At 40.5% G+C, this 27,467-nt stretch overlaps 1 protein-coding gene across 2 annotated transcripts in view; it reads right to left on the bottom strand.

The window, feature by feature from the left end:
• Positions 1–9,003: 9,003 nt before the first annotated feature.
• LOC134187566 (alpha-mannosidase 2x-like) overlaps positions 9,004–27,467 on the bottom strand; it is a 43,829-nt gene continuing 25,365 nt past the window's right edge. The window contains exons 8-15 of one of the 2 annotated variants that reach the window (XM_062655717.1): positions 25,777–25,828; positions 25,656–25,710; positions 24,270–24,350; positions 20,743–20,925; positions 20,123–20,231; positions 15,396–15,463; positions 15,265–15,343; positions 9,004–9,131 (exon numbers count right to left, since the gene is read on the bottom strand). In XM_062655717.1, coding sequence (XP_062511701.1) covers positions 9,027–9,131; positions 15,265–15,343; positions 15,396–15,463; positions 20,123–20,231; positions 20,743–20,925; positions 24,270–24,350; positions 25,656–25,710; positions 25,777–25,828 — 732 coding nt within the window. In that variant the 3' untranslated portion in view covers positions 9,004–9,026. Of the gene's footprint in view, positions 9,132–12,555; positions 12,688–15,264; positions 15,344–15,395; positions 15,464–20,122; positions 20,232–20,742; positions 20,926–24,269; positions 24,351–25,655; positions 25,711–25,776; positions 25,829–27,467 lie in introns of those variants that run through there. The other variant, XM_062655718.1, reaches the window with a different exon arrangement.

The raw sequence follows: 27,467 nt of genomic DNA on the forward strand, positions 1-27,467 counted from the left end.
AATATTTTTAGTCCGCTGAATCGGAGTCAAGCCATTATTGTTACTTTCTGCTGCCCTACTACCACACAATTCGCTGCAGTGAAAGGTCTGTGCAGACTAGTTTAGGACAGTCACAGGTCACTGGTGCATTGAGCCATGCTGCAATTACGTCAACATTTACAGTTGCCAAGTTTCTGAAAGCAATTGCATGTACATCTGAGTACTCTGCTAGAGCTGAGGTTGTTTTCTTAGTTAGCTCTAATCTAGTGCATCCACTTTGTGCTTGGGCGTGTTATTTAGAACAACAGCTTTCATGATATTACAGTACAGGTAGTTACAAATTTCACAAGCAACAAAGTCGGTCACTATGTGAGTGAGGAGTGCAGTCCTATTGTCTCCTTTGATTTCAGCAGCCTTGTGAACTGCTTCTCCAGATTCATACTGTAGAACAATTTCTCAAATTTTTGTCTGTATCCTTTTACTTTGCGGTCCTCTGTCACAAAACAGACACCTACAAGTGAATCCCTTTGCCATACTAGTGGATGTACTTGATGACATGCAGCAGTACTGGCAGCAACAACAGATGTTGCAGTATAGAGCTGCATATTTCGATGTGATCGTTAGGAATTCCCTACAAGCATCATATCTCCTAGAATCAGCCACCCAACCAAGAGTAGCAGCTGCTGGAGGAGACTCCGAGAAGATTGAACTGCATAAAGATGAAGTTAACGTAGCTGGATGTGAATTCTATCCTCTAGTTGTACAGACACTGGGAGTTTGGTCTCTTAGTTCTTTAGAGATTTTAATATTTTAGCAAGAAGAACAGTTTTAACTACAGGGACAACAGTCTCTAAAGCTATCCAGCATTTACTGCAACAACTTTCTTTTAGTCTTTGGCGGTCTAATGCTAAACTGATTTTGGACAGACTAGCCATCTGTAATGTTGACAATGTTATGTGGGAGTATGTGTGATTTGTTTGTCCACTGTACATTTGGCTGATTCTAAGAGATATGATGCCTGTAGGGAATTCCTAACAGTCACATCAAAATACGCAGCTCGGCCCTGCAAGGAAGTCAGGATGAAACACATCCCTTGGTCTGGCATCGTTGTGGCTGTTGCACCATTGCTCCTTCTTGCAGTCGCGGTTGTCAACAAGAACTGTGTTGAAAATGACGTCACAAAGTGTGTCATGCCTTTTATTTCTTAGTGAGCCATGACCACAACCCAAGACATGATCTTCATGCATATCGATGACAGTACCACAAGAACACCTAAGGGACAAAGGAGGAGATGGAAAAACAGGAATGCCAAGCCACATACAAAGAGCAACCATAAATTCCTGAGGAGACATGACCAGGCCTAATTTCTGGTTAGGTATTGCCATAAGCCATGCCCCGGAATGTCTGGCAGAGACTGAGTTGAGACGTGCTTTATCTCGTAAGTTACTTTCAGCCTTGATTTTCCGCAGCAGTGATAAGTCAAAAACGGCTTGGAATTTGCGTTGTTTAGGAGCCTTGAAATCAATATCTTCAGAGTGTGACGGAACACTCCTTATAATCTCTCAAGTTGGTAGTTCACCAGGAACTATCAAATTCTGGTCAAATGAGGTGAGATTGACGTGCTCACTGCCCTCCACAAATGACGTAGCATGCCCAATCAATTGACTTAATAATTTGCGAGTAGAATTACAGCTTCCAATGAAGGCTGCTGAAGCTGTTCTGCTGGCTCCTCCTAGACCAAGACCACCAAGACAGACTGATAGGGTTGCCTGTTTCCAACAGGCGTCAGACATAGATGAATTGAACATCTTCTCTAGGCAAAGACGCACACAATGATCACACCGACTAAGATGTTCTGTCACTCTCCCTGGGGACAGTTCTGATTAGATGATTTATTTTGCACGGGCTAAGACAGCTGTGTAGGAGGTGCATCTCTACTTGGGGTCTTCAAGATCAGAGAGATGATCCTGACAGGAGAGAACATGGTCCACTCGTTTAGCAAAGGATTGATTAAAGAATGAATCAGACCCGACTACTGGAGCCCCTCAAAACTCTGCACCTTCTGAACTCTGATTGATTTGTTTGACCTCTCCAGGGAACTCTGGAAATGAAATGTCACCTGATGGCCAGAATACCTCACATTTCTTCTTATTAATGTAAAGGCCATGCGATGAGCCCTTTGATGACAGTAAGTCCAGGAAAGCAGCAACAGAACTGCGTTTTCCTACGAAGGTGCCATCATCTAAGTACCAAAGCTGGAGGTGCAGATCCAGTATGTCATCAATATCATGAAGGAGCTCCACGATAACTGACGAAAAAAGAAGAGGACCCAGAGGGTCTCCTTGCTGAACTCCCCTTGATGATCTAATGACGTCATTCCAAAGAGAAGTTCTCCATGGCAGTGATATGACCATTGAGACCATTCGAATAACTCCGGAAATTGACTATGTACATGTCGGAGAAAGGACCCTCCCTTACACTCATTGAAAGAATTTTTGAGAAATCAATTTTCAGACAACAGAGATCCCGATCGTCGGCATGTGATTCTATGAAGCTGGAAAGACAGTGGATAGCAGCTTCTAACCCTCCTTTAATGCCAACACCAACTTGGCCAGTGGGAATGAAAACACCTGGCAACTTTGATCGAACTGCCATGCAGCAGAGGCAGCTGGCAAGGCGTCTTAAAAACTTCTCCTACTGCAATTGGCCTGATTCCACCTTATTTCTTGTATAGGGCAGTTAGTGGTGCTCCTGTAAGCCAAGAAGCTAACCAAGTGTCTGCTTGACCAGAAAGAAGAAAACACATGAAAGTGTTGGCCGATCTAGACAATCTTGCAGAAGGGGTGGTCGTTCCATCAATAGCATCTAGAATATGCTGACAGCGCAAGTTTGAGCCACCAGGGCTAGTAGCTGGAGGGAAAGCACGAAGAGCAGCCAAAACTGAAGCAGAGGAAACAGTCAGTGGGGTGGAATATCCTCATTCCATTCAGGAAGTAGATGTTCTGGGTGTCGCTGACATCACTCATCAAGTGCTGAAGTGTCTTCTAGAGGAGCACAACCCAACGAACCATGTGCTTTCATGGCATTGCTGTACTGACCTTCTCTAGCCAAACGCAGAGCTCGCTTAGCATTTGCTCCAGCAACTGTGAAATGCTTGGATTTCTGGTTAGGCGCTTGGCATCAATTCTAGCATCTTCTCAGAGACCAACAAGATCCCCAGTCTGCCATTTCTGAAGGCATGAAAGCAGTTCTGCTTTATCACATGACGTTTCTTCTTTCCTCCTCTTGAAGGACATCGAAGGACATCTTTTGGCAGTAAGAAAAGGCGAGCAAATTCCCACACACCATCATATGTAGCATGCCTTAATTCTTTAGCTAATACCTCAGCAAACAAGGGCAGACAGAGCAAAGAATGTGACCAATGGTGGTAATTGGAAGGGTCATAATCTCATTCATCAAGGCGTGAAACAGGATGAATTCTTGTTAAAGGTGACAGCAAATTCTCTCAGCCGATCAAATGGCTTTCAAAATGATATCATCAGACATGAAATTGCTAGTGCTCCGTACAGACTGGTTAAAGAGTACTGAGTCATTCATCAGAGGAGGATTCACCCCTTGTGTATCTTCAGTCATATCTTCTGGGACCAAACAATCGTTTCCAGTAGACGGCATATCTTGCAACCAAAGAGAAAGTTCTGGTTCTGTCATCTGACCTCCACATCGTGGATGACCATATATATATATATATATATATATATATATATTTTTTTTTTTTTTTTTTTTTTTTTTTATGTATGTAAATATATTTATTTTATTTTACTCTCCATGACAGACCAAATGTAGCCTGTCCAAAACCATCCTGGCATTATACATATATATATATATATATATATATATATATATATATATATATATATATATATATATCATAACGCTCTTCAAGACATCATCTATCACACGTTACTTGTTGATGATGCTGGTTCACTCCTTAATGAGCGTTGCAGTAGCACTTCTTTCAATCGTCCAGGGATGTCTATCATTCCAATTTCACAAACGGCAAGCCTGCTTGTTTGATGTTTCCATTTGGAATACCATGCAACCTTTGCACATTGTATTATCTTCAACTTTGGCTGAAGCTGCTGCGTTTGCTGAAGAGGAAGAAAAAGATGTGTGATAGAACAGGGTTGTCCCCAGCATACAAAAGGCACAGTGCTCCAGCCGTGCCTTGGCTCCTGCTTGGTACAGGCCCGCCGTGCTTTACTGAGTAGGCAGTGGCTACTATAAAGTCCGTTCACACACTTTGCGCAGTGTGGGAAAATTTGTAGATCTCGAGATTCCGAGCACATGCAAGCATGTACCGAAAGCAGGTGGAGACAACCGGTAAATAAAGGTGGGTAGCTATGATTATTTAACCTAACCCCAAAACTGACAAGTTCTGCATTGCGATGTGTAAAGCTCCGTCCTAGACCCGCCTCATTTGACATAAGCAGATAAGCTAAATGTTTAATTGCATTCTTATAGAGTCACCATACACTGATTTAATTAGCTGCCTCTGTAACAGTTGTTCTTTGAGTCTACTGTTCTCTAGTGTAGCTATGAAGACAACAAACTTTGTATTTTAAAAATTTACGAAGTTGTTTGAGGCAAGTAACTAATTATTTGCATATTATTTTAGTTCTTTGCCTAGAGGGCCTGCGATGTTTGGTGTGATGGTAAGACCAATTAGGGGGATGACTGCCATATGGTATGAACTTGATTGTAATACAAGTACTCAAAAAGCAACAGTGGTTGTCATGCATTGCCCACAATTACGTCCGTAGCAACTGCAGTTTCCCCTCTAGCATCACTAAACGTTTTTAATTTAGGGTGTAGCTACTGCAGAATATTAGACGGCTTTAGAGAACTAACAATAAACAGGTTAACAATAGAAATAAATGAGGAAGACTTGTCAGAACTGCAACAAGATTCTCCATAGAGACCGAAAAAATTATAACAATGACTAGCACAACAAGCTTGACTCTTGTTGCTATTTTGTTGGGAGCATCTAGGCTAATCTAAGGCGTGTCATTGTAGTGGAGTAGGTAGATAGAGTATAAATTAATGTGGTCTGTAGATATGTTGCCCCTCCCAATCATGTGTTCTCGACTGATTATGCGAATCAAATATCTATTGCTCGAGCTCTGAAAGTTTCTCACAGGCTTTAACGGACTTTTTAGTTTGACGCGTATTCCAAGTTGTGATATACTGCGATGTGTGAGTCATACTAATCCTTGACCTAAAACTCCTCCTCTTTTTAGCACAATAATTGTGGTAAGTCCTTGTGAGAATGTGCACACCCTAGATTAGTTTTGCAAAAATGAGTGCTCCATTACTGAAAGACAACGTAGCTGCCAGTCTTCCCATGACGCTCCATCAGAGTTAATTCCCGTTCGTGTCAGTGGCGATGGCAACTGCCTCTTTCATGCCGTGAAAGTGGCATTGGCTGCAACCGGGAAATGTTTGCAAGTGCCAATGGTTAGTGATCTTCGAAGGAACTGCGCCGATGAACTGGTATGGCATGCGCTTGCCAGTATTTTGTACAAACGTGATCATCAAATTGTAGTGGTAAAAAGGCATACTGTTGTAAACTTTAAAAGGTGTTTTCTTTTCCTTTGATTAACAGGTAATGGCATCTGATTCCCGGTAGAAATTGTTCAAAAACGTTGCAACAAATGAGAACAAAATAAGTTTTAGGTTTGGTTCACATCGGTAGAACACTGGGTACGTAAACAGGTCTATATATACTATCTCTAAGACTGTCAAGCAAGTTTGATTGGCTTCTAGATTAAAATGCGTCCCGTAAAAAAATTGTGCGGGGGCATGGTCATGAGAATTTCCGCCATGCCTTACAAAATCCTGGGGACAACTGTGTAGAACATCACCAGGCCGACGTGGAAGCTGCAGGCGGATGTTCTACCTTTTCATAGTTGAAACGTTTGGTTTTTGGGACACCTGCTAGTTTAGCGACACCAAGAATAATTGCCTCTAAACGATAACAAAAACTAAACCTTCATTTAGTCAAGCGTTTAGTAATTTTTAGAACAATTATCTGTTCGTCTTTGGTAGTTCAATGCTAGAAAATTAAATAATACATTAGATTTAGCAGTGGATGTAGAGCGGTGGGATTTAACCACTGTATAAATCAATATACATATAAAATATAAAAAACATATATATAGAAACATGATTTAGACAATATGAAGTAAGCCAGACATCATTATTGAATCCTTCCAACCCAATAAAGATAAAATGTAGGAAAAGTGGTTGGAAGAATGCAATAATGATGTCTGGCTTTAGTTCATATTAGCTAAATCTTGTTTCTATTACTTTTTATGCAATCCCTACATCTATTTCTTTTTTTCAGAGAAAAATTTTATATTCTAGTTTGGTAAGTTTTTAAGAGTACAAAGCACAGCCTACGCCATCAATTAAACAAAGATTCTATAGCCTAACAAAAATACACATTTCCTAAATCATACTTGGTATACACGTATAGTCACATATCTCGAGCATGTGGATCTTCGGTTTACAGTGTACTTGCAACACTGTATATGCAGTGTTTGTGCGTAGGTTTAAATCAGACGTTACACTTAGTTGGAGTAATACCACAAGTAAACAAAGACGTGCATGTAGTTGTGTGTGTGTGTGTGTGTGTGTGTGTGTGTGTGTGTGTGTGTGTGTGTGTGTGTGTGTGTGGTGTGTGTGTGTGTGCCTGTGCCTGTGCGTGTGTCTGTTTCAATCTCGTGGAGAAGGTCATATATATACAAGATACAACAAAAACATTACAAATGTATTTTAGTAGGAATGCTTTATTTTCTGTAATTGTGAGTTAGTCGTGGTACCTTCAATTTGGTATAGTATTAAACCATCCTCACTTTTTTGTTTGCTTCTTGCTGATTTGTGTAGCCAATCCTACTAAAATACATTTATAACGTTTTTGTATCTTGTTCATTCACTTTTTGCATGAACTGTACTAGGTGCATACAGTTATACCTAAAGGGTGTCTCAGAATGAACCCAAACTACAAAGAATGGGCATTTTCATCATTAGCTGAGTGAAACCACTGACGTTGCTCCTAACAATTCCTAATAATGTATGGTGGGTGCACTACTCACAAGAGCGATCTGCTATGCCGCTAGATCTAATTACACAAGCCGTCAGAAGTTACCATATGAAAGTCCAACCTACATCTTTTGAGAGCATATGAAGTGCACGTTCGTCAGTTGCATTCAGTTTTAAGTTTACCGTCCAATTTGGAGCCACTAAGCGCACTTTCCTACATAGGCCCACCGCGCGAGCAGCAGAAAGACTATTATCTATATTCTATTCTATTGTCTATTTTTTGCTGTCTTGTCACAGCATCTGTAGACAAGTGTGTCAATGCCTTCCATGTCTCATCACAAATGTTTTGGGGATCTCTGAGAACAACGAGGAGGCTGCGAGTGTCAGCAGACACACCTGCTAGTGCCAATGATATTGGAGCACGCACAGCGCCCCTTCAAAAATGGTGGAGTACACACAGCTCTGCTCACACAAAATCATGACAGTCGTAGTTTCAAAACCAATCGCAAATCAAATAAAAACGCTTCTGCCAGGATAGTTTGCAACAAAGAAACATAACCACTTCAGTTGGAGAAAGAGTTCAAAATGAGAAAACCCATCTGAAGAAACTTAGTCAGACGAAATAGTGGCATATTGCAAATACATTTCAAAATAAACAAAACGGTGTTAGTGGTTGAAACTTGGCACACATACAGAAGAAAAGCAGGAGACTTCAGTAATGCCATTCGTTTTTTTTTGCAGTAGTGCTTCTGAGCCAAGATAAAAAGGGGGCATAAACGAGTTTATGCATTGACACCCCAGCCATTCCTAGATAGTGATTATGCATCACTATCAATATATATATATATATATATATATATATATATATATATATATATACATATATATATAAAGACAAGATTCTATTTATTTGTTCGCCTCCTACTTCTTCACACTTGGCTCATTGTCACTCAAATTCTCCAGACAAGCTTACTGATTATGGCATTCAAACTATAAAGAGCATGACACGCAAGGGAATAAATGGTTTTTCGTTTTCACATAGTCGAAACAGCAGAAATAGAGCGCCTAATAGGACATTCTAGGCGATGGCGTAATAGGTGACGTCACAATTAAATGCAAGGTCATAATACATGACGCCACAATGGATTACTAAATTAAAGGTTTCTTTTAGAGTTCAAGAGACGACGTACACTTAATGTAAGAGTATTTCATTTCTTTCTTGCAAGTTTCTAAATTAGAATTAAATTGACGTCAACTTGAGCTAGCTGTCAATATCATACGGAATCTAATTGTATGAAATGAGATACTCGCTACTAATTACTTAGAACATCTAACCGTAACTAAATTTTAGATAAGATACCTGCATGGTAATTCCTCACAATTGAATGGACCCAGGCAAAGCCGGGCAATGTAGCTAGCTTTTGATAATTTGCAACAATCCTACCGTGGTTTTCAGAAGGCTCATAGCTGTGGAAGCAACAATGTAACCGACGCTGTAACCACAGCTTTAATTACTAGTTTGCAGATCCTAAAAACATGGTATAAGCTGGTCTACGTCTAATGGAATCTCTTAAGGATCCATTTTGTTGTCATATACTGTAGTCTACACAGTAGCCTATCCTTCCCTCCCATCACAAACACATCCACATACACTGCAATCAAATGTTCGTCAATAGAGACAATGTCTCCCAAACAGCTTACCTTCTAGATTCAAGTTCAGATTTTATAACTAACATGCAAAACAAGTCAGTCTGCTGGTCTACATGTTACTTGTATCTGTCCAAGTTTGGTATGTGTATTCCTTTTTTCAATGCCTGTGCAAGTAATTTCATGCCTGTAGTGCACACACACCCTTGTGTGTGTGTGTGTGTGTGTGTGTGTGTGTGTGTGTGTGTGTGTGTGTGTGTGTGTGTGTGTGTGTGTGCGCGTGCGCACGTGCTGTACTTTCAGAGACCAAAGCCTACCTCGTATTTATCTGTACTTGTTACCGCCTGCCCAAACCACACAGGATTGACTTGACTAGCAATTGGATTGCCTGTTGCATCAGTCACCTGGCAAACATAACATTTATCAACCACAAAAACTAAAAGAACAACTTACGTAAGAAAACAAATTTATAGGTGAGCCTATGCAAAACATTCAATAGTTTAGTGACTAACATTGCCCTGATGCCACTTCTTCAGTGCAGGGGAAAAGTTTTTGATTTTCCCACTGGGGTTACGGGCATGTTGAAATTAATAAATTTCACCAGTCAGAGTCATTTTGACTTACTTCTTTAGTTATCTTAGCAATTTCTCTTAATAGCAGTAATTCTGGTATTCTTAAAAGTGCCCATATACTGAGATAGTACTGTAGTGTACTGTAAAAGACGTCACTTTAATAACTATTTAGTCATACTCTGAAGTCCTACTGTACTACTCATACATACAACAGACTGAGGTCACTAGATGTGAGCCTTCAAACAAAGACGGGTAGGAGTAGAAGCTTGTCTTGCCTGTCAGTCTCTGCAAATGTGATGCAGATAGCATGCGTTAGCTTTAAAGATTCACCATCGTCACATTACACCACATTTAATCCTACTCGTACATACAACAGACTGAGGTTACTAGATGTGAGCCTTCAAACAAAGACAGGTAGAAGTAGAAGCTTGTCTTTGCATGTCAGTCTCTGCAAATGTAATGCAGATAGCATGAGTTAGCTTTACAGGTTCACCATCGTCACATTACACCACATTTAATCCTAGATAAGACTTAATTTTGCCACCATACCAAATTATATATTTGGCAAAATCAAAAACTCTCCTCCAGTTAAAGTAAGAGAGCCTCCTTTGCTACAATTGACCAAGCACAAAAGAATCTCTTTACACTCCCATTTTTCAGTTAGCTACCAACCATAAACTGCTATCTGACACTTCTTAACAGCTTAGAGCGTGTTCACACAAAATACTTTGCCAACTATCGTTAGGCTAATTATGATTACAGTGCTGTTATGATAGTGTGTTCACACCAACTAATTGTCACTACATGTTAGTAACAGCCACGTGCTCACGTGATGATAAGCTCTAGTACAGGCTTTTACATACTGTAATCCGGGAAATTGCCGTTAACATACAATTCAGAGAATATTGGATAGAGACAGCACGTGGCCTGGGCTTGTGAGAAATTGAAGAGCCTAACCCTGCTGATAATAATAAAAAACTTTTTCTTCTCCGGTGGACCATCAGCTGTTGAAGACGTTTGAATTGCCACACACATCTCTGGTGTGCCTCTCTCAGTCGGCGAAGCTGCATTACCAGCATCAGCCACACATACAGTGTCATTATAAGCTTGACCACACTATCTATTGGTGTACATTTCATCCACGTGTAACTATCATGACTCACCACTAACGCCGTTGTAATGCTACTCTGTTATGGCGTTACAATGGTGCTATGCTAATCATGATCAGACCAGTCTGAACAAATGGCGTTAGTGCAAAGTAATCATGAGTAGAGTCCAGTGCAAACACACGCTCCATCAGCATACCTGAAACTTGACAAGTTTGTCAATATTGTCCCCATAAAATACAAATAAAATTTTAACAATAAAATTATGCCATATTAGTGCCTTTCTTTGTTAACAAAATGCTGCATGGACAAGGGAATCGAGCTTTCAACTTGGAAGTATATATCACCTTGAAGCAACAATGAGGAAGGAATAGCTTATTATTTGTATGTATATTATGCTTCCTTATGGTTTGTAATCAAAAACGTGATTTTCTGAACAAATTTGAAAACTTACAGAACATTCCACTCTACAGTATATCGCAAGTTAAGCTTAGAAGACATTAATAGAGGCAAGTAGACAGCTGCAAAAAAAGTTGTAATCTATCGTTAGATGTACAGGAAGTAAAAACCTTATTTTATACATGAGCTTAGTGACTAAAAGTTTAACAATGAAGATTTGTTCAGATGCACGAACACCATAGCTCGTATATATGGGCTACCACAAAAAAATCTACTCCCTCACTGGAAAGAAAGGGCATGCCCTTCCATCTCACAGTATAACAACAGTCTGCTAAACTTCATGCTATAACAGCATGCTCTTCCAGGGTTCTCACTATAGCATGGCGCTGTGCCACACTCCAGTATGAGTGCGCTACGCTCAGAACGGTAGCTAGGAGTCCAAAAATCTTACAGCTAAGGAATGTTTGAGAATTCCATACTACTGAAACACAATACAAAAGGCGACAATAGCCACAAATCCAGGCTCTTGCAAAGTAGCAAGGGATGGTAGCCTAGCTCCAAACGTACAGTACACACAACTGTTGGCTGTAGTCCAAGATGATTTGTCTCTGATTCTAGTCCCGGATGCCCTTCCCATGACCAGGAAAGCACACCTCTTGTCTGGAAAGTGTACACCTAGAATCTACTCTAGACTACTCATGGCTTCACGAGAAGCAACAGTGGTCCACATCAATCAACATCTAACTAAACAAACTTTCTGTAGTTCGTAACTTGCGCATGCGCAGTCGATGAACAGCGCTAAAAAGGTCTTACTGGTGATCGAAGTTGATTTCCTTGCCAGGGCAGAGCACTTGAACGTACATGTTACACACAATAGCTATAACACAAAGTCTACCTCACTTGAGATTGGTTCCAGTGCACATGTCCGTGCATCATGGACCCGCCCATTCCAACACGCTCACAAAAATCTCTAGTGAGAACCCCGCTCTTCTACATGACGCAACATTGTATCAAGCAACAAACACTGTGATAGACTGCAGACACAGTATCATAGTATAACAAACTAGCTGAGTAGTTTGTTCTTCGCCCGTGATTATTAGGTTATTGATTGCTAGTTAATTTCACGGTCTTTGAAAACAAATGAAAATGTAACCGACTGTCCTGTTTAGGAAACGTGTAGGTTGGATTCAGTGCAAATGAAATCAGAATTCGGAGAAAAACGCAAGTGCTAGAAGAGTGACTTCAATCAGCAAGAAATCTTCGATCACTGGAAGCGTTGCGAAGGACGACGACACATACAGTCTACATGCAGCTGGTGTGGGCTTGCTTGTGTTCAAATGAACTGGAAATTAATATCCCATTGAAGACAAATGGAAGTGTAACCAAAAGTCATGTTCCCGAGAAATTCCATTTAGAGTTAGAAATACGGGCAGCAGAAACTTGAAAGTCACGTGCAGTTACCTGCTCACCTGGATAAGCAGTTTCGACGATCCCGTTGGACTTCGAAGACATTGCTGCTGTTGCAGGAAACAGGTGCAGCCAAAGTGGTACCTAATCGACACGTGTACACAGGCAAACTAAGGTAGGCGTATTTTCAAGACCCGAATACAGTCGAAATTATCTTGCTCTTATCAACGTCGCCTGTAGTAAATGACACACTCCGTGCATACCATCCGAGGTGAATGACATGTTGCATAGTAACTGCTACTGTTTGACAGCCTCTGCAGGTATTGATGAACTGCTGTCTTCGATCTTCCCACTTGCACTGCAATCTGGCGAGCGGTATGGCCTACAGAATGCAGCGCTTCAATCTTTCCTCTGGTGATGGGACTGAGCTGTTTTCCTCTTGGCATTACAGCAAAAACTCACAGCAAACAAGCAAACTGAAACAAACGCATAGGTTACCTGTTTTGGAAAGACCGAAAATGGCTAATTAGTAACATTTTCTACTTTTAGAGGTTACTTGCAATGTTCCGATGCTCATTCTTCTACTGAAAAGTTAGCAACAACCTTTCTAAATAGTACAATGCCTAAAACTGTCAGATAAGACTCCTAAATTTAAATTGGAGAAACATGCACTAAAATCCTGTGTTCTGACGTCGAGACCACTCTTCCTCTCACTTGCACAAAAGTAAAAAGTCTATAAATTACGCAATAAAATTACAACTGCATTGACGTAAATTTGTGAAATTCAACTCTCCAGGAGAAGCCACAACAGGACAAACAAAACAGCCTGTTTTGTGTTACGTCATATAGGTCATGCGCAGTACATTCAGAATTCGTAATTTTCAACCAAAAACAAAGTATAGAATAGTGCTATTACGTTTACATCTAGAACTGTCACAATTGAAAGATATCAGTTATTGTCTAAGAAATAATTTACAATCTAAAAGTACCCGTATGTTTTGACAGCAGTGTCCTTATAATTATGACGCGGACTGTATGATATCGTGATGTATCTACCAATAGAACTCTCCTAACTTTGGGTCTAACTGGTCCTACATGTAACAAAGTGTGTCTTTCAAAGCTGGATTACTGTTGCATCAAAGAAGTAACAGACATTATCACTGACTCAGTGGACATACTATCTAGTATATATAAAGATCAAATTGTGTGTGTGTGTGTGTGTGTGTGTGTGTGTGTGTGTGTGTGTGTGTGTGTGTGTGTGTGTGTGTGTGTGTGTGTGTGTGTGTGTGTTCGCGATACGTGGAAACGTCTTTTGTCCGTTCGCAACCGACATCGGCATGCACTCGGCATGCAAAGGGGAAAGTTACGTAAAAAATTAAAAAATTATGCACTGCCCTCTCGTAAAATTTCTCGATAATGAAATGTTACACAATCCAGTTTATTCTAACACACGACCACACCAGTTCTGTGTAGACTGTACACGTGTCGTCGTCCTTCGCAAAGCTTCGAGCAATCAAATATTTCTTGCTGATGGAACTCACTCTTCTAGTACTTTCGTTTCTCTCCAAATTCTAATTGCATTTGCACCAACCCAACCTACACGTTTTCTGCAACAAGCGCTACACGGGAAGTGTGTCAATTTCAACCAAAACAAGCGTGAAGAGCAAGATTCGAATTCATTCAGCACCTCGCAACAAAGATTGCACGTGACGTGTCCACACACGGTCAGACTGCGTCTTCCATCAGAACACTACAGTATCTTGCCAGCAGCCTCGCAAGCCAAGCCTCCTCCGTGCTCACTATGTGACCTCATGTGCTGTTTGCTTGCTCGCACGTGAGAGGAGGTGCTTGAGGCAGAACTGCTCGCACAGAGAGAAGGCTTGGTTGCAAATCTGTACGTCAGTTCATGACGTGTAGCAGCATGTTCACGGCACGAAACTTGACCTAACTTGATTAACGTTTGACCTAACATGATTATAATGAGTGTGCATTGCCACTAGTCAGCAAAGTTTGTATGCAATAAGACACTAGACCGAAATGGACGAATTGGATTCTTTGCAACTGAGTTACATGCAGTCTCACTCCAAGTCACAGAGACAATCTTTAGTAGGGTTTTTCAAAAATTTGGATTTCCAACTCAGGTAACACCATCATCCCATCTTATGCATACGTTCTGGAGCAGTGAAAAAACTACTCAATAGGGACTGTGAAGAGAGCGGATGCTCCCTTCTCTACCTTACTGACTTCAATTGAAGTTGTCCAAGAACGTCTGACGTTCAGATGCAGCCTCATAAATCGGAAGAAACTCAAGCAAGTGTGCAACTGTGCTACGAGGGCAACTATACACATCTACACTTCCTCACAAGACAATTCCTGCAGCTTTGTAGCCTTGCTACGTGCGTTGTTGAAGCATCTCTAGAGGAAGCTGCTACTAGACTGACAGGTGTAGAAAATTACCAGTGAGGTAATTGCAGCATAGAAATCACAGTAGGTGTGTAAGAAAAGCGTGTAAACTGTTAGTGACATGATCACCTTGTGGGTTGAGAACAAGAAACTAAACGCGTGTCCAGTCTAGCTACAAGGTTCCAGTAACTCTAATTGCATCAAGTCACTAACCAATAGAAACAATGGATTTAGTTCAAGTTTGTGATGTGAACATGCCGCTGCACGTCATGAGCTGACGTACGGATTTGGAACCAAACCTTTCCTCTGTGCGAGCAGTTTTGGCTCAAGCACTTCCTTTCACGTGTGAGCAGGCGAACACATGTGAAGTCGCGTAGTGAGCACAGAGAAAGGCTTGACTCGCAAGGCTATCTTGCCCGTACGAAGGACAGGGCATGGATCTAGTCATATATAAATCAGCTCCACACACTACATACCCAATAACCATTGCATAAAACTTTCAGTTTCCTTTAAACCTCATCTAACTAGTGCATTATGCCACAACAAGCTAAAGTTTACAGATATAGACACAATATACGTTTACAACATAATTCACTACTGGTTCATAACTGGAATAAATGTCTAATACCATTCGCTTCATGCATCGTTACCTTCACTTTTGAAGTAGAGACTATAATGCAAACAGCCTGCACTCGGTTATGTTCTAGTGAGTTATACAAAAAAATTTTCCTAGAAGAGAAAATGTACAAACAATGTTTGAGACATGTACAGATTAACATACTTTGGATGTTCGGACAAAGCAATAGTTTTCTTCACAGGAGTTGAGTCATAAGACTGAATAAAGTCATCCTACACAACACAACGCAATGACATTGACATTTCAGACAAGGTCTGTTGATTTAAGCAGTGTCACTGATTTACTATACTTCACTTGCATGTTTAATGTAATGTTGTACGTGCATGTCTCAGTATGAATGTCAAAGATCACAGTGTGACTCTAAGTCTGCTTCCGCTTTAGATACCAGTTCACTTCATTGGAAACTGCATATATCCTACAGGATACAACTGTGACCAAACAAGAATTGACAATTGACAAACATAATACAGTAGTCCCCCTCTTGGACAACCACCCTCGTGAGCAACCACCTCTTGTTTATGACCAGTTTGGCTTGGCACCGATGAAATTTGTATTGCTCGTAACCCTCTTCTTCAGCGACCACCCCTCTAACACGACCAGCGACCACCCCTCTAACACGACCAGCGACCACCCCTCTAACGCGACCAGCAACCACCAAAGTAGGCTCAAAGTTGTCACGTGTTCCTGCCCTGAGCGACCACTTAGCATTGCCTGTCGCCGCCACTGCACCAATACATCCGGGTATGTACAATGAAAGGAGTGTAGTCACCAATCAACCACAGCACAGTAGCACGTGTGCGTACAGAAGTAGTCGAATGTCGTCTCAAAAACGTAAGATCCTAGCCCTTCATGAAAGGATAGCTGTGCTGGACAAGATTAAAGAAGGCTGTTCGTGTCGCTCAATCGCTGAAGATCTTGGCGTAAGTAAGACACAAATTCAAGAAATTGTAAGGAACCAAAAGAGCATTAGATAGCAATGGAAAACCGGAGGTTAAGCAGAGAGGAACTACAGCAAGGTTAGAAAGTTGTGCTACAAAGATTTGGACAGAGTTGTTTGGGAGTGGTTCACTTTGGCACGGGCAAAGAACATTCCGATAAGTGGCCGCATGATCCAAGAACGAGCCCTAATGTATGCTGAGCAGTTGGGACACAGTTCCTTTTCTGGCTCTAACGAACGGTTGGATCGTTGGATGAAGTGACACAATGTTCGATTGACGTGCCTTTCAGGCAAAGCGGCAGATGTGAACCCCACCATGTGGCTGACTAGCACCAAAGATTGGTGTCAATTTTTGAGGGGTATGACTTGAATAATGTTTTCAATGCTGATGAGACAGGCCTCTTCAACAGAGCTCTGCCTAAGAGATCAATGCTTGTGAAATGTGAGGAAAGCCAAGGGTGGCAAAGATGCTACGGAAAGAATAACCGCTCTACTCGCGTGCTTTGCTACAGGGGAGAAGTTGACATCACTAGTTATTGGAAGATCTGCAAATCCTCATTGTTTACAGGAGTCACAGCTTGTCTTCTGTCAGTTATGCAGCTAACAAAAAGCATGGATGACAAGTCAACTGCTCGAGACTGATTGAACAAAGTGAACATCAAAATGAAGAGTGAAGAATGATCTATTTTGTTGTTTGTGGACAACTGCACTGCTCATCCTGATGTTGTCAGAAGTAATGTCAAATTAGTCTTTCTACCACCTAATACCACTTCGAAACTTCAGCCATGTGATGCTGGAATAATACAAACTGTCAAGATGCATTATCGTAAACAGCTGCTTCGTCATGTCCTGTTCCACATGCATGAAGCCTCATGTGCATTAGAGTTGGCAAAAAAAGTTAATGTTCTTGATGCAATAGTCTAGCTGAGAAGTGCATGGGACAGGGTTCACCCATCAACCATCAAAAAATGCTTTGCTAAGTGTGGATTTATTGAACCAGATGCAGTGGATGAAGGTGGTACAGTGTCCCACGCATAAACGCCCATAACTTTGGCGCGGCCTAGCGCCCCCCAGGTTGTACGCTATAGCTGATTAGATGAGCGTGGTCCTCGATGCGAGGACTTTCTGGTAATGTAATTATGATGTCACAGAACCTTCTAAAAGAAAGTTAGTAATACAAGATGGTGATTGGCTGTTGTTAGGGGCATTGCCTATTACTGATTGGTTGATAAACTTGACTCCGCCTTTTACTGTTGCAACGCTATGCGGTCGCACAGCAACTGCGCCGTATTCTTGCACCTGTCTTCTTTGCCGTGCGTCGGAGTGAGCAACAGCTGTTCAGAGACAGAAGAAGTGTTTTGAACAAGGTTAGACGGAAGCGAATGAGTGTTCCTGTTGACTCACAGGAAGGTCCCATTTTGGGAATGACAGGTTAGTGTCTCCTTCGCTGATGTCTGACTACGTGAAAGACCTATGCAAAGTTTCTGCCAGTTCTTGTGAGCTCGGGCAACTTTTACCAGGCAAGGAGATCTTAGATGAAGGCCTTCAGGACTGTTTAGACGACTGGGTTGTCACTTTCACTACAGAAGACCGAATAATGCTCAGTCTTGTTGTTTTTCAGGCGTTTCGATCCTTAGTTGTTTTGTATAGTTCTTAGATTTTAGGTTCTGTGTAGCTTTTTAGCTGTTTTTTTACTGTAAGTGAATAATATTTATGGATGGCGTAATACAGAATGTTGCACATATTCATGTTGTCATATTTTCGCGTCAAAAGCATCAATCAAAAATCCCCATGATGAATATTAGAAATCGTGTCTGCTATGTTATCCTTGCATTTCACCATATTGCGTTACCGTTTTGTAGAGATTTATGACCGCATGCGCACCCCTCTTCATGGGCCTTTCTCTTCAATATCTCAAAAACGAAAGCACGTTTCAAAAATTGCCACGATGATTACCTAGATAATCATTCATGTCCCTTTCTGCAAAATAACTACAGACATGGGCATAATTATGGAGCCACCCCCATATAAGCTGAGGCAGAGAAATCAACAGAACATTGCAGATTTATGAATATACCTGCTGACCCTCTGGTTCTACATCAAATCATGCTATTTGGGTATTTATATTGTTCTGATTAGACGTTTTGACAACCCTTAGCAATAAAAAGACTAAGAGAACAATCAGACTAACCACCGCCACCATGCACTACCATGTCCAAACCGTTCATGTTACATGTGGCACCACAGGAGCAGATGAGAATAGACTACAATATGCAAGTAAACTGAAATGTATAGTCTCTATTTAATCTTTGAGTATGTCTTCCGACATAAACAAAGTCATTTTATTGCTAGAAGCTTTTTGAAAACAATTTTGATTCTAGTAACTTCCAAATTTAGTGGTTGAAGTGACACAGTAAGAAGCAGTTGTGTATCTCAACAGGTCACACATCACCTCCAATCTCAGACCTGCAGACATGTGGATTGCACAATCAGAGCCGTTACCTCACCATTAGACTTGTATTAATTTACTAGAAGTGCAGCTGTCACTGTAGATGCATGTACTTGCTGTGTCTGAGGAAGTCCAATAATATTTTAATCTAAGTCACATGCTCAGGGTGGCTCCATAATTATGCCCATGTCTGTAGTTAAATAATGAAACATTGTAGCATAAAAATGAACCAAATGTGCAATACAAAGAAAACGTGATTCCTCAAGCAAGGACTGCTGTAAAACGCAACCGTTTGTTGAGTTCTTTCACAACGAAATACAGCTACGATTGCTGAATCTTGTTACTGAGTTTCGTCGATAGACATGACAGAACATTTGAATTACACACACTTTCCTGGCATCACTCCCGGATGGGCGTTTATGCGTGGGAGCACTGTACAACATACTTACCAGAATCAGAGCAAGAAAATATGAGTCTTGAAAATGAACTCGCGTCTCTGGTGAATGCTGCTGGCACAACTTGAACCGAGTATGCCAATTGTGATCAAGATTTGGCAACTACATGTATGTGCACTGAAGAGAAAGACTGGGAGGAAAATCTTCTCGAGCGAGTGTTACACCAAACTGTTCCCGAGTCAGACTCAGATGAAGAGCTAGATGTCCATGACAGTCATGATAAGTTATCTGCAAAAGCAGCTGCTGTGTACTTGCATGAACTTAGAAACTTAATGATAGTGCTGAAATGTTGAAACTAATTTGCAAGAGCCAGGAAATTGTTGAGAAGATGACTCATAAAACATTCAACACACAGACAAGAATATCTGAATTCTTTGCAACAGATAGCCAGTGACATTGTTTTACATAAAAATTGATCAGTTTTCTTGTTAAATTAATGAAACTTAGTGCATTATTCTTGTTGTTTGTATGTGTACTGTACAGCACACTGTAGAAAACTAAATACAGTGTGTAGCATAAAACTTAATTAACGAGTTCAACAAAAACGTTCCCCCCCCCCCCCCCCGATGAAAGACCACCCCTTTTGAGAGACCACTTTGATGGAAACTTAGAGATGAACGTCCACGAGGGGAACTACTGTACAGTTAAAAACATAGTGCATAGATAATTGTTGGAGTTACCGACTATTCATTTGTCTGACTCGAGAATCAGTGTTATGGTTGAGTCATAGAAAGAAAGTTTAGGCATCCCGAGGCTATAGCTAATTGCACTTGTACATAGTTGCAATATCATGCAAACATGACCAATCAACAACCATTCCAGTGGTTGCTACCCCACAACTATACAGGTAAGCTTAATCTTCAGGAAATAGACTAATCAACAGCTATCCATGTCTATGCAAGGAATGGTGTTGCTATGTGAAAGCATGTGCACATGCCCACTATATATATATATATATATATATATATATATATATATATATATACATACTTAATTTGCAATTGATATACCAAGCAATAACAAATCTCACCACTTCAAAGTACATTTCTTGCGGTAATATGGCTTTTCTGTCACTGGATAATAAAAACTGAGCTGACTTAATCATGACAATTTGAGCTGAGTTGATAGCAGACAACATCCTAAAGACAAAACAAGAGGCCTGAAATCACCACAGACACCAGTCAACAATAAATAAACATGGGAAGTCACAACCTGCTTGTCTGCCTGCCTGTGGGTACCTTATCTGTAATTGCTCTTTCCTTGCATTCTTTTTTCCTCTTTTCTCCCTCAGCTTTCCTACCTCTATTCTCTTTATGCTCCCCACTCTCTCCATGCTCGCTCACTTATTAATCATCATTCTCTCACTCACTAAAAGTGCTTAAGTGTGCAAAGAAGAAAGGAGAAAGAGAGAAAAAAGACCAGGAGAGTAAGCAGACAAGATTTAATTCATGCAGTCTTGTGTGGTTGAAAAACCATGCAAATTAAATTCTGCACAGACCCTGAAGTAATAAACAATATCAAACAAGTTGGTAGTTAGTAAAGCATTCTGGCATAAACAATAAATTCCTCACAGATGGTTTAGTACAACACAACATCTTAGAACCCATGCAATCAATACAAATGCTCTTATGGTAAATCAATATTTCGCACCTGTTTCCATAGTCCTGAACTACAAAATTCTTGGCTGTTCCTGTGATTCCATCATGATGCTGAAACAATGCAAGGTCCCTCCGACTGGATGTTATCAGACCAAACAATTCAGCCACAGGAAAAGAGCTGGGACCTTCCACACGAGCTGCTACTGTGGCCAGAGAGAAAAGGATTTCTGCTGACCTGTTCATACAATAGTAAATCAATCAAAAACTTATAAGACACACTGTCAAATAAAACATACAATGAAAGTTGTGTACATCACACAACCAGCAATGTGTCTTTTCTAATTTTCACTGATTATCTATCTGTCAGATTGTTCATGCATTTGCCTTTCAAAGGCATTTCACTACTGATAAAGAACTTTAACTCTACATAAGGTGCAACCAACACAACTATGCTAGTATTCCACAAGGGACAAACTGATACAAATTTTGACAAGCATATTGCATTTGTCTGTCTGTCTGTCTGTCATAATCATATATTTTCATAACTAAAGTTAGATACAATAGCAAGCAAAGGCTAAGTACAGTTCACACTGTCCAACTGCTAATTACAACACGCAAATTAAGTTAGGTAAAGGAACATAAATGTCTCTGCATGCATGTTCAACAAAAACTAGCTTATAAGTCAGAATGCCTGTACCAAGCTGGATGTATTGTTCTTCTGAAGCTGGATGGCCATTCTCTTTCTCCAGTAGACTTTAAATTTTGCCCTGTCCAGTTTTCCACATTCATCTCTGGATCTCTTTGATAGTTGATCAATGTAGGCTTCAGCCTGCTTTCCTCATGGTCCGAAGTGCTCCATAACAAAAGGGACTACTTAGACTGGCATACCTCCTGGGTATGTCTCTTGGGTACATTCTGCAGCCCCATCAGTGGTGGCAGAAGCTGAAAATGAGATATCAGGACTGTTTCTTTGTGATGGTGGTTTTGGAGATGACTTAGACAGTCAGACCACACAGACTTGATGCAATTGTGTGTCCAAACTGGCCCTCCCCTTGTCTCGCAAGTGATCTGATGATAACCACTAGTGTTGGTTATAGATTTACCACGGTTACAAATCTGAACATTAAAAATCTGAACATTGTCATGTCACTGTATGGTAAAGGAAGACCAAGCCAGCCACACGAGAGCCGCCAAGCAAAATTTGCATAAAACTGAGTTCGAACTCTCTTGATGCTGGTATCGCAGATAGCCAAGAACCTGCATCTTTACCTTGTACAGATCAAAATCTTGCCTCATCTCTAATAGTGGTAGCATTTTCCAGCCATTTAGCTGCTTCTGCTCTGCTTCTTTTCGTTGTCAGCTTGTGCTGAAGCTTTCTTCGTGACAACAAAATGTCTAACAAAGATTGAGATTCTGGCAAGATTGAGTGGAGGATGTGAGAAATAGAACTTGCTGGTTGTGATGCTGATATGATTTCATCTATTGCTGGCTCTAAATTTGGAAAAAGGTTTGGCAACTCATTCAATGAATGTACCTAAGAAGACAGGAAAGCTGAGGTGCGATCAAGCTGACCAGAGACAAACTGAATCCACGAACCACCGATTTGATTGGCAAGGTTGTCTGGTTCCACACAATATTATCCAAATAATCACAACCTAATTAGGGCAGTGAATGTGATCATGACTGAAAGTCATAAATTCTAGCAGCTGACTGAAAAAAGTGTGCAAGAACAGAACGAGCCAAGTGATTGATCCTAAGCACATGACAGCAATGAAGTAAGAGCATTGCACCCTAAACGTCGTCTACCTTTGTAAGTTTTTCACAGGTAATATCTAGACTGCACTGATGCAGAGCAGGAATTCTGCATAAACTGATCTGTTCCTACTGGAACACTTAAAACCAAGTGCCATCTGACTTGACCAGGATGGAGGTCAATAAACTGATCTCATTGAGCACTGTGGTAGTGCAGTAGATCTCACATTTTGAGTCAGTTATTTCCAGGTGGACTGTGCAAAAACTGAGCACGAAGATTTTCCAATGCTGTGAGGACTTTCAATGGTGGTCCCAAGAGGAAGACATCATCAAGGTAAGCCAATATTTGGATCTTAGGGTTCTCCTTTTGAATCTCTAACAGAGTTGCATGTATTGTTGTTGAAAACAAAGCTAGACCTAAAGGGTCGCCTTGATGAATGCCCCATTGTGAGCTAAGAACTAGGCTTGTTCTCTTGAACAAAGTTCAAGGAACCAGAGTTCTAGCCAGGCATGCTGCTACACTTTCAGAGCTGACCGCTACGCCTCCAATATACTGGATGTGCATGTAGTAGGTACTGTACGCCACACACGCACTGTGCACTCCCTCTCTAAAAGTCATGACAAAGGGGAGGGACTAGCTAGATAGTGCTCGTTCATTACCTGTAAAACGTTTGTCAACAGAGTGATAATGAGCAAAAAGGTGGACACTTATTAATCGTGAGTCTCTAATTGCATACCTATAGTATTGTAATTGGATTTCATAGTGTGGTACAGTAGGTATCCTAAACCACTCCCCAAACAAGGAGTAATTTTTTAATTTATTTCATAATTTTGCACAGACACTTACATGCCACGCCCACATACCAGACTTATGTGGCACACCCATACTGCTACACCTTCCAAATATCCTGCCTAGAACCCTGATTTGGAACCAATGTCAAGATACATTTGTTGGACATGGTAAATGTCTGGAAATGTTGTTGACACCTCTTTCGATACCCGACCTCTATCCAAAAAATTGAATGCATTCTTGATATCAGTTTTGAGCAACATCAATTCGTGTTTTTTTCTGTAAGTAGATTGCCCTTTCCGTCAACTAATGTAATGTTTCCCCTTTTGCTATTGGCTGAACATTTCCATAGGACTTCTGTTAGAGCAATCAGGTGGGATTCCTTGGGCAATAGCAGCGCAAACATTGTGTAAAAGATCTGCCACCTCCTCAGATTCAGTAAGAATTTAAAATTTTCGTACCGCCATCCTGATGGCCCAGTGCCTGAACCCCTAGTTGCCTGAACCTCTAGGTGACTGGCAAATTGCAGAGAAGATATCCGTTTTTGACAATACTATTGGCTCAAAATTGTCAGCTGGTACACCATGAATATTCTCAACTCTAGCAGGGTGTTTTCTTTCTAATTTTGAATGATCTCTTCAGAGGCAGGAGCAAGATCTTCACTTGTCCAGACTCTTGTGGTTTGGAAAGTTTACCACAACAAACTAATCAAAAAGTGCTGCTACTCTTGCTTGAGCTGATTTTGAGGTGAGTTATCTTGATCTGTCTGACAATGGTAGTATATTTCATAAATCAACACACTAAAAGAATGTCCAGCGACCACCAAGACTGCAAACAAAACACCAAACCTGTCTACCTGTCTGTCATATTCTTTATTTCTTACAAGCGCTACAATACAAGCTCTAAAGGTACATATTAGGGCAACAACAATCTACTCTGCCCAATCTGAAGTCCAACTGGAAACATACATAACTAACATGCTCCTGTAACTAGTAAGCTAAGACTAAGGGTCTAATGCAGACGGCAACATACAATACCTGAGAGCAGATTCCAAACGTCTGTCCATCAGTTTGAAAAATGGCCGTGTAGTGTAATAACCACTCCAATAATGATCACTCCTGTATAAATATTAAAAAACTGCAGCATACATACATTGTGACAATATACGAATAAATGCATTCAACTACAATAAACTTTGGACTTTTAATTAATAATACTTTAAAATCCACAAAACCCATGTCATTAAATTTGAGGTGCCATTAAAGCCAAAGTGTTCTTAAACCTAAATTGCCATATCGAATCAGTAAACACATATGTCAAAATGCTGTGTAATTTCCTTTGTTTCTGATGTTTTACTGCTCAAGTAATATATCCAAAACAAGTTTTCAACAACTGTGATGTCCTGATAACAGAAGCTCAAAGTGTTCACTTTCCATAGTTGACACTGGTTTAAAGATGAAATAGGTAAATGACAAATACTACCGTATGAACACACATGACATCTCCTAATGACAAAAGTTGTTATATCCCACATATCCCAAATACAGCACAAACAAAATATGCGGTTGTTAACTAAGAGAAAGATGTCGTTAAATCAAAGTTTGTTATACTTATAGTCAGTCGATAATCTTGCTCGGTGCAAACAAAAATATGTGGTTGTTAATTAAGAGAGAGAGTTGTCATTGAATCAAAGTTGTTATATTGATAGTCAGTGCACAGAGAACTACGATAATCTTGATGTGTACAAAACAATGGCATTAAAACTGAAGTATTGTTACACTCAAGGTCGGTAAATCCAACATTCACTCCAGTACATAAAATACCTTCTCCCATTTCACCATGGATTGGAAGCCCTTAGGCTTGCATTTGATCAGATACATTAGATCCAAATAAGTAATACATATCTTCCTCAATCTCCCCAGCAGCCATACCCATGTCAGCTGTAATACTATTATAGGGCTCAAACACAGAAGACTGTCACACAGCATTTCTAATAGTAACGTCAAAGCAGACAACAATGAAGGAATCAAAGCAATATCCTCATCTGGCCTTAATTAACAGTCTATGCATGTCAGATGTCCAATTAAAATCTCTAAAACTACCATTTCAACTACAAACAACTTTCTGAAGCAAGAACATCCTGGAAAAAGGAAGTCTACGTCCATTTGACATGCATCAACCCTTTAAACGTCTATGGCAGACCCTTCTTGCTTGCATCTCAGGTAAGCAGAGCAATCTATTTGCTAACTATGCAACTGTCTGAACTGCTTTCATTCTTGTGAGGTCAATGCTGTTCCAATCTTCCTGTAGCCAGATAGTCAAGGCTGCAGATTAAATTATGTCACCTAATCAAATGCATGCTAAGTGACTACCACAAAAATATCAATGTGAAACAATACTCAAGTGACATTCCTGTCACTCACCGATCCGCGTACGTGTAGAAATCTCCACTTAAAATTGGAAATGAAGATAAAGTTCCTAAAAAAGAAAAAGCTTCAATATAAAACCAACCGAGTTGGCACCAATTACACAACACGTCCATACCAACATCTTCCACCACAGCCTTTGTGTACTCACTTAAAGTAGCAAATTGAACCTACAGCACAAACCACAGTCATACTACGCAGAAGTTTCCTTGCCTGCCATACTTCTCTATACATTTATCAGTGTATCTGTCATACATATAACTCACAAACCAGTCCACCTGTTTGTCTGTTATGAAGTAGACGTGTTTCTTTAAAACATGAGCTTAAAGGTGCCCGCTCATGATTCACCGCACATGTGCAGACACACACAAGCAAACTTGAAACATGCCACAATTTCAAGTTGTGTCATAACGAAGCAGAGCAAGCGAACATCTTAGGGTGCACCATGTTCTATGACATACAGTCTTTATTCCTAGTGCTCAGAAGAGAAAGGTGAATCGCGTTCTTGTCCGCCGCAGCAGTTTCGCTCCTCGTACTTGACATTTTGAGAAAGCTAACGACAAGTGTGTTTAATAAGTTCTTTATCTACACACTTACCATTTACCATCTTGAAATAGCTTGCTGTTGAACTACAAAGCGCTTTATTAATTGTTTTCTTGTTGCACGTAACCTGGAAATGGGTGGAAACCAGAGCATTATCGTACTAACGTGATGGCATCCAAAAACTCAGAGCGTGAAAGTGGCCAAGGAGAGGTGCCGAATGCCGACAAAACGCAGATCTTGCCTCTATCCTGCATGATAGCTACTAGCCTCAAAGTTCCAGACCCATTTTCGGGTCATGTGCAACAAGAAAAAGATCAAGGAATCACTTGTCGTGGTGAGCGTGAATTCATGAGGGGGCACCTTTAATTAAGCAACTAATACACAATAACAAACTGTTGTGGCCTTTAAAATAAATTTACCTACAAACCAAAACAGCAATTGTTTGACAATAAAAATCTATAAACAGCTTGTCTATCTGTCCATTAATCAAATCTGCCTCTGTTGTATTCAGTACTAACTAACTGCAGGTGATTTCTGCATTTCAAGAATCCAGAAAACAAAATGTCTGTATGTCTGAATGTCGACAGTCTCACGTAACCAGACCCTCTCCCGCCACATTATACTACAGTAGACCCTCGATTATCCGACCCCTTTTGGGCAAGCCGCAAAAGAATAGGGGTCAGATAAGTAAAAAGAACAGATAATTGAAGCGTTGGAGTTTCAATCGTACCTCAGAGTTCCAGTCAGCTTTTTTTGACTCCAAGTATGTACGTGGTATGAACTCCAGAACAGGTACACAATTAGCTAGACGAGCACTATACATGCAAACTACAATCACCAAACAGTTGAAACTAATCCTAGAAGCTTCCGTATCTTTTGTCGCCATTACTGCACGTTGTCACTGCACTTGCACAAAACAGGCTTGTGATGTCATTTCCACTTTGCAAACACAGTCAGATAATCGAGGGGTTGGATAATCAAGGGTCTGCTGTACCGGGTGGGGAAGAGTCAGGTAAAGTTCCTTTGATGCTGCAGTATTACCACTTCACCGATAATATGAGTAAATTAAATACTGGCTTTGATTTTTTATTAAGATCAGATCACTATGCCACACAATCAATCACATCTTACTTCTCTCATCTGTTTGTCAATGTAGGCGACTACTTTCCTTTTGTTTCATGACAAAAACTGGATGCTAATTGGTGTAACAATATCGTTAAATCTAGAAGTTCAAGTATATTTACATACAGAATCAATAAAGAAAGT

Source organism: Corticium candelabrum, chromosome 12, assembly GCF_963422355.1.
Source record: "Corticium candelabrum chromosome 12, ooCorCand1.1, whole genome shotgun sequence".
NCBI lineage: Eukaryota > Metazoa > Porifera > Homoscleromorpha > Homosclerophorida > Plakinidae > Corticium > Corticium candelabrum.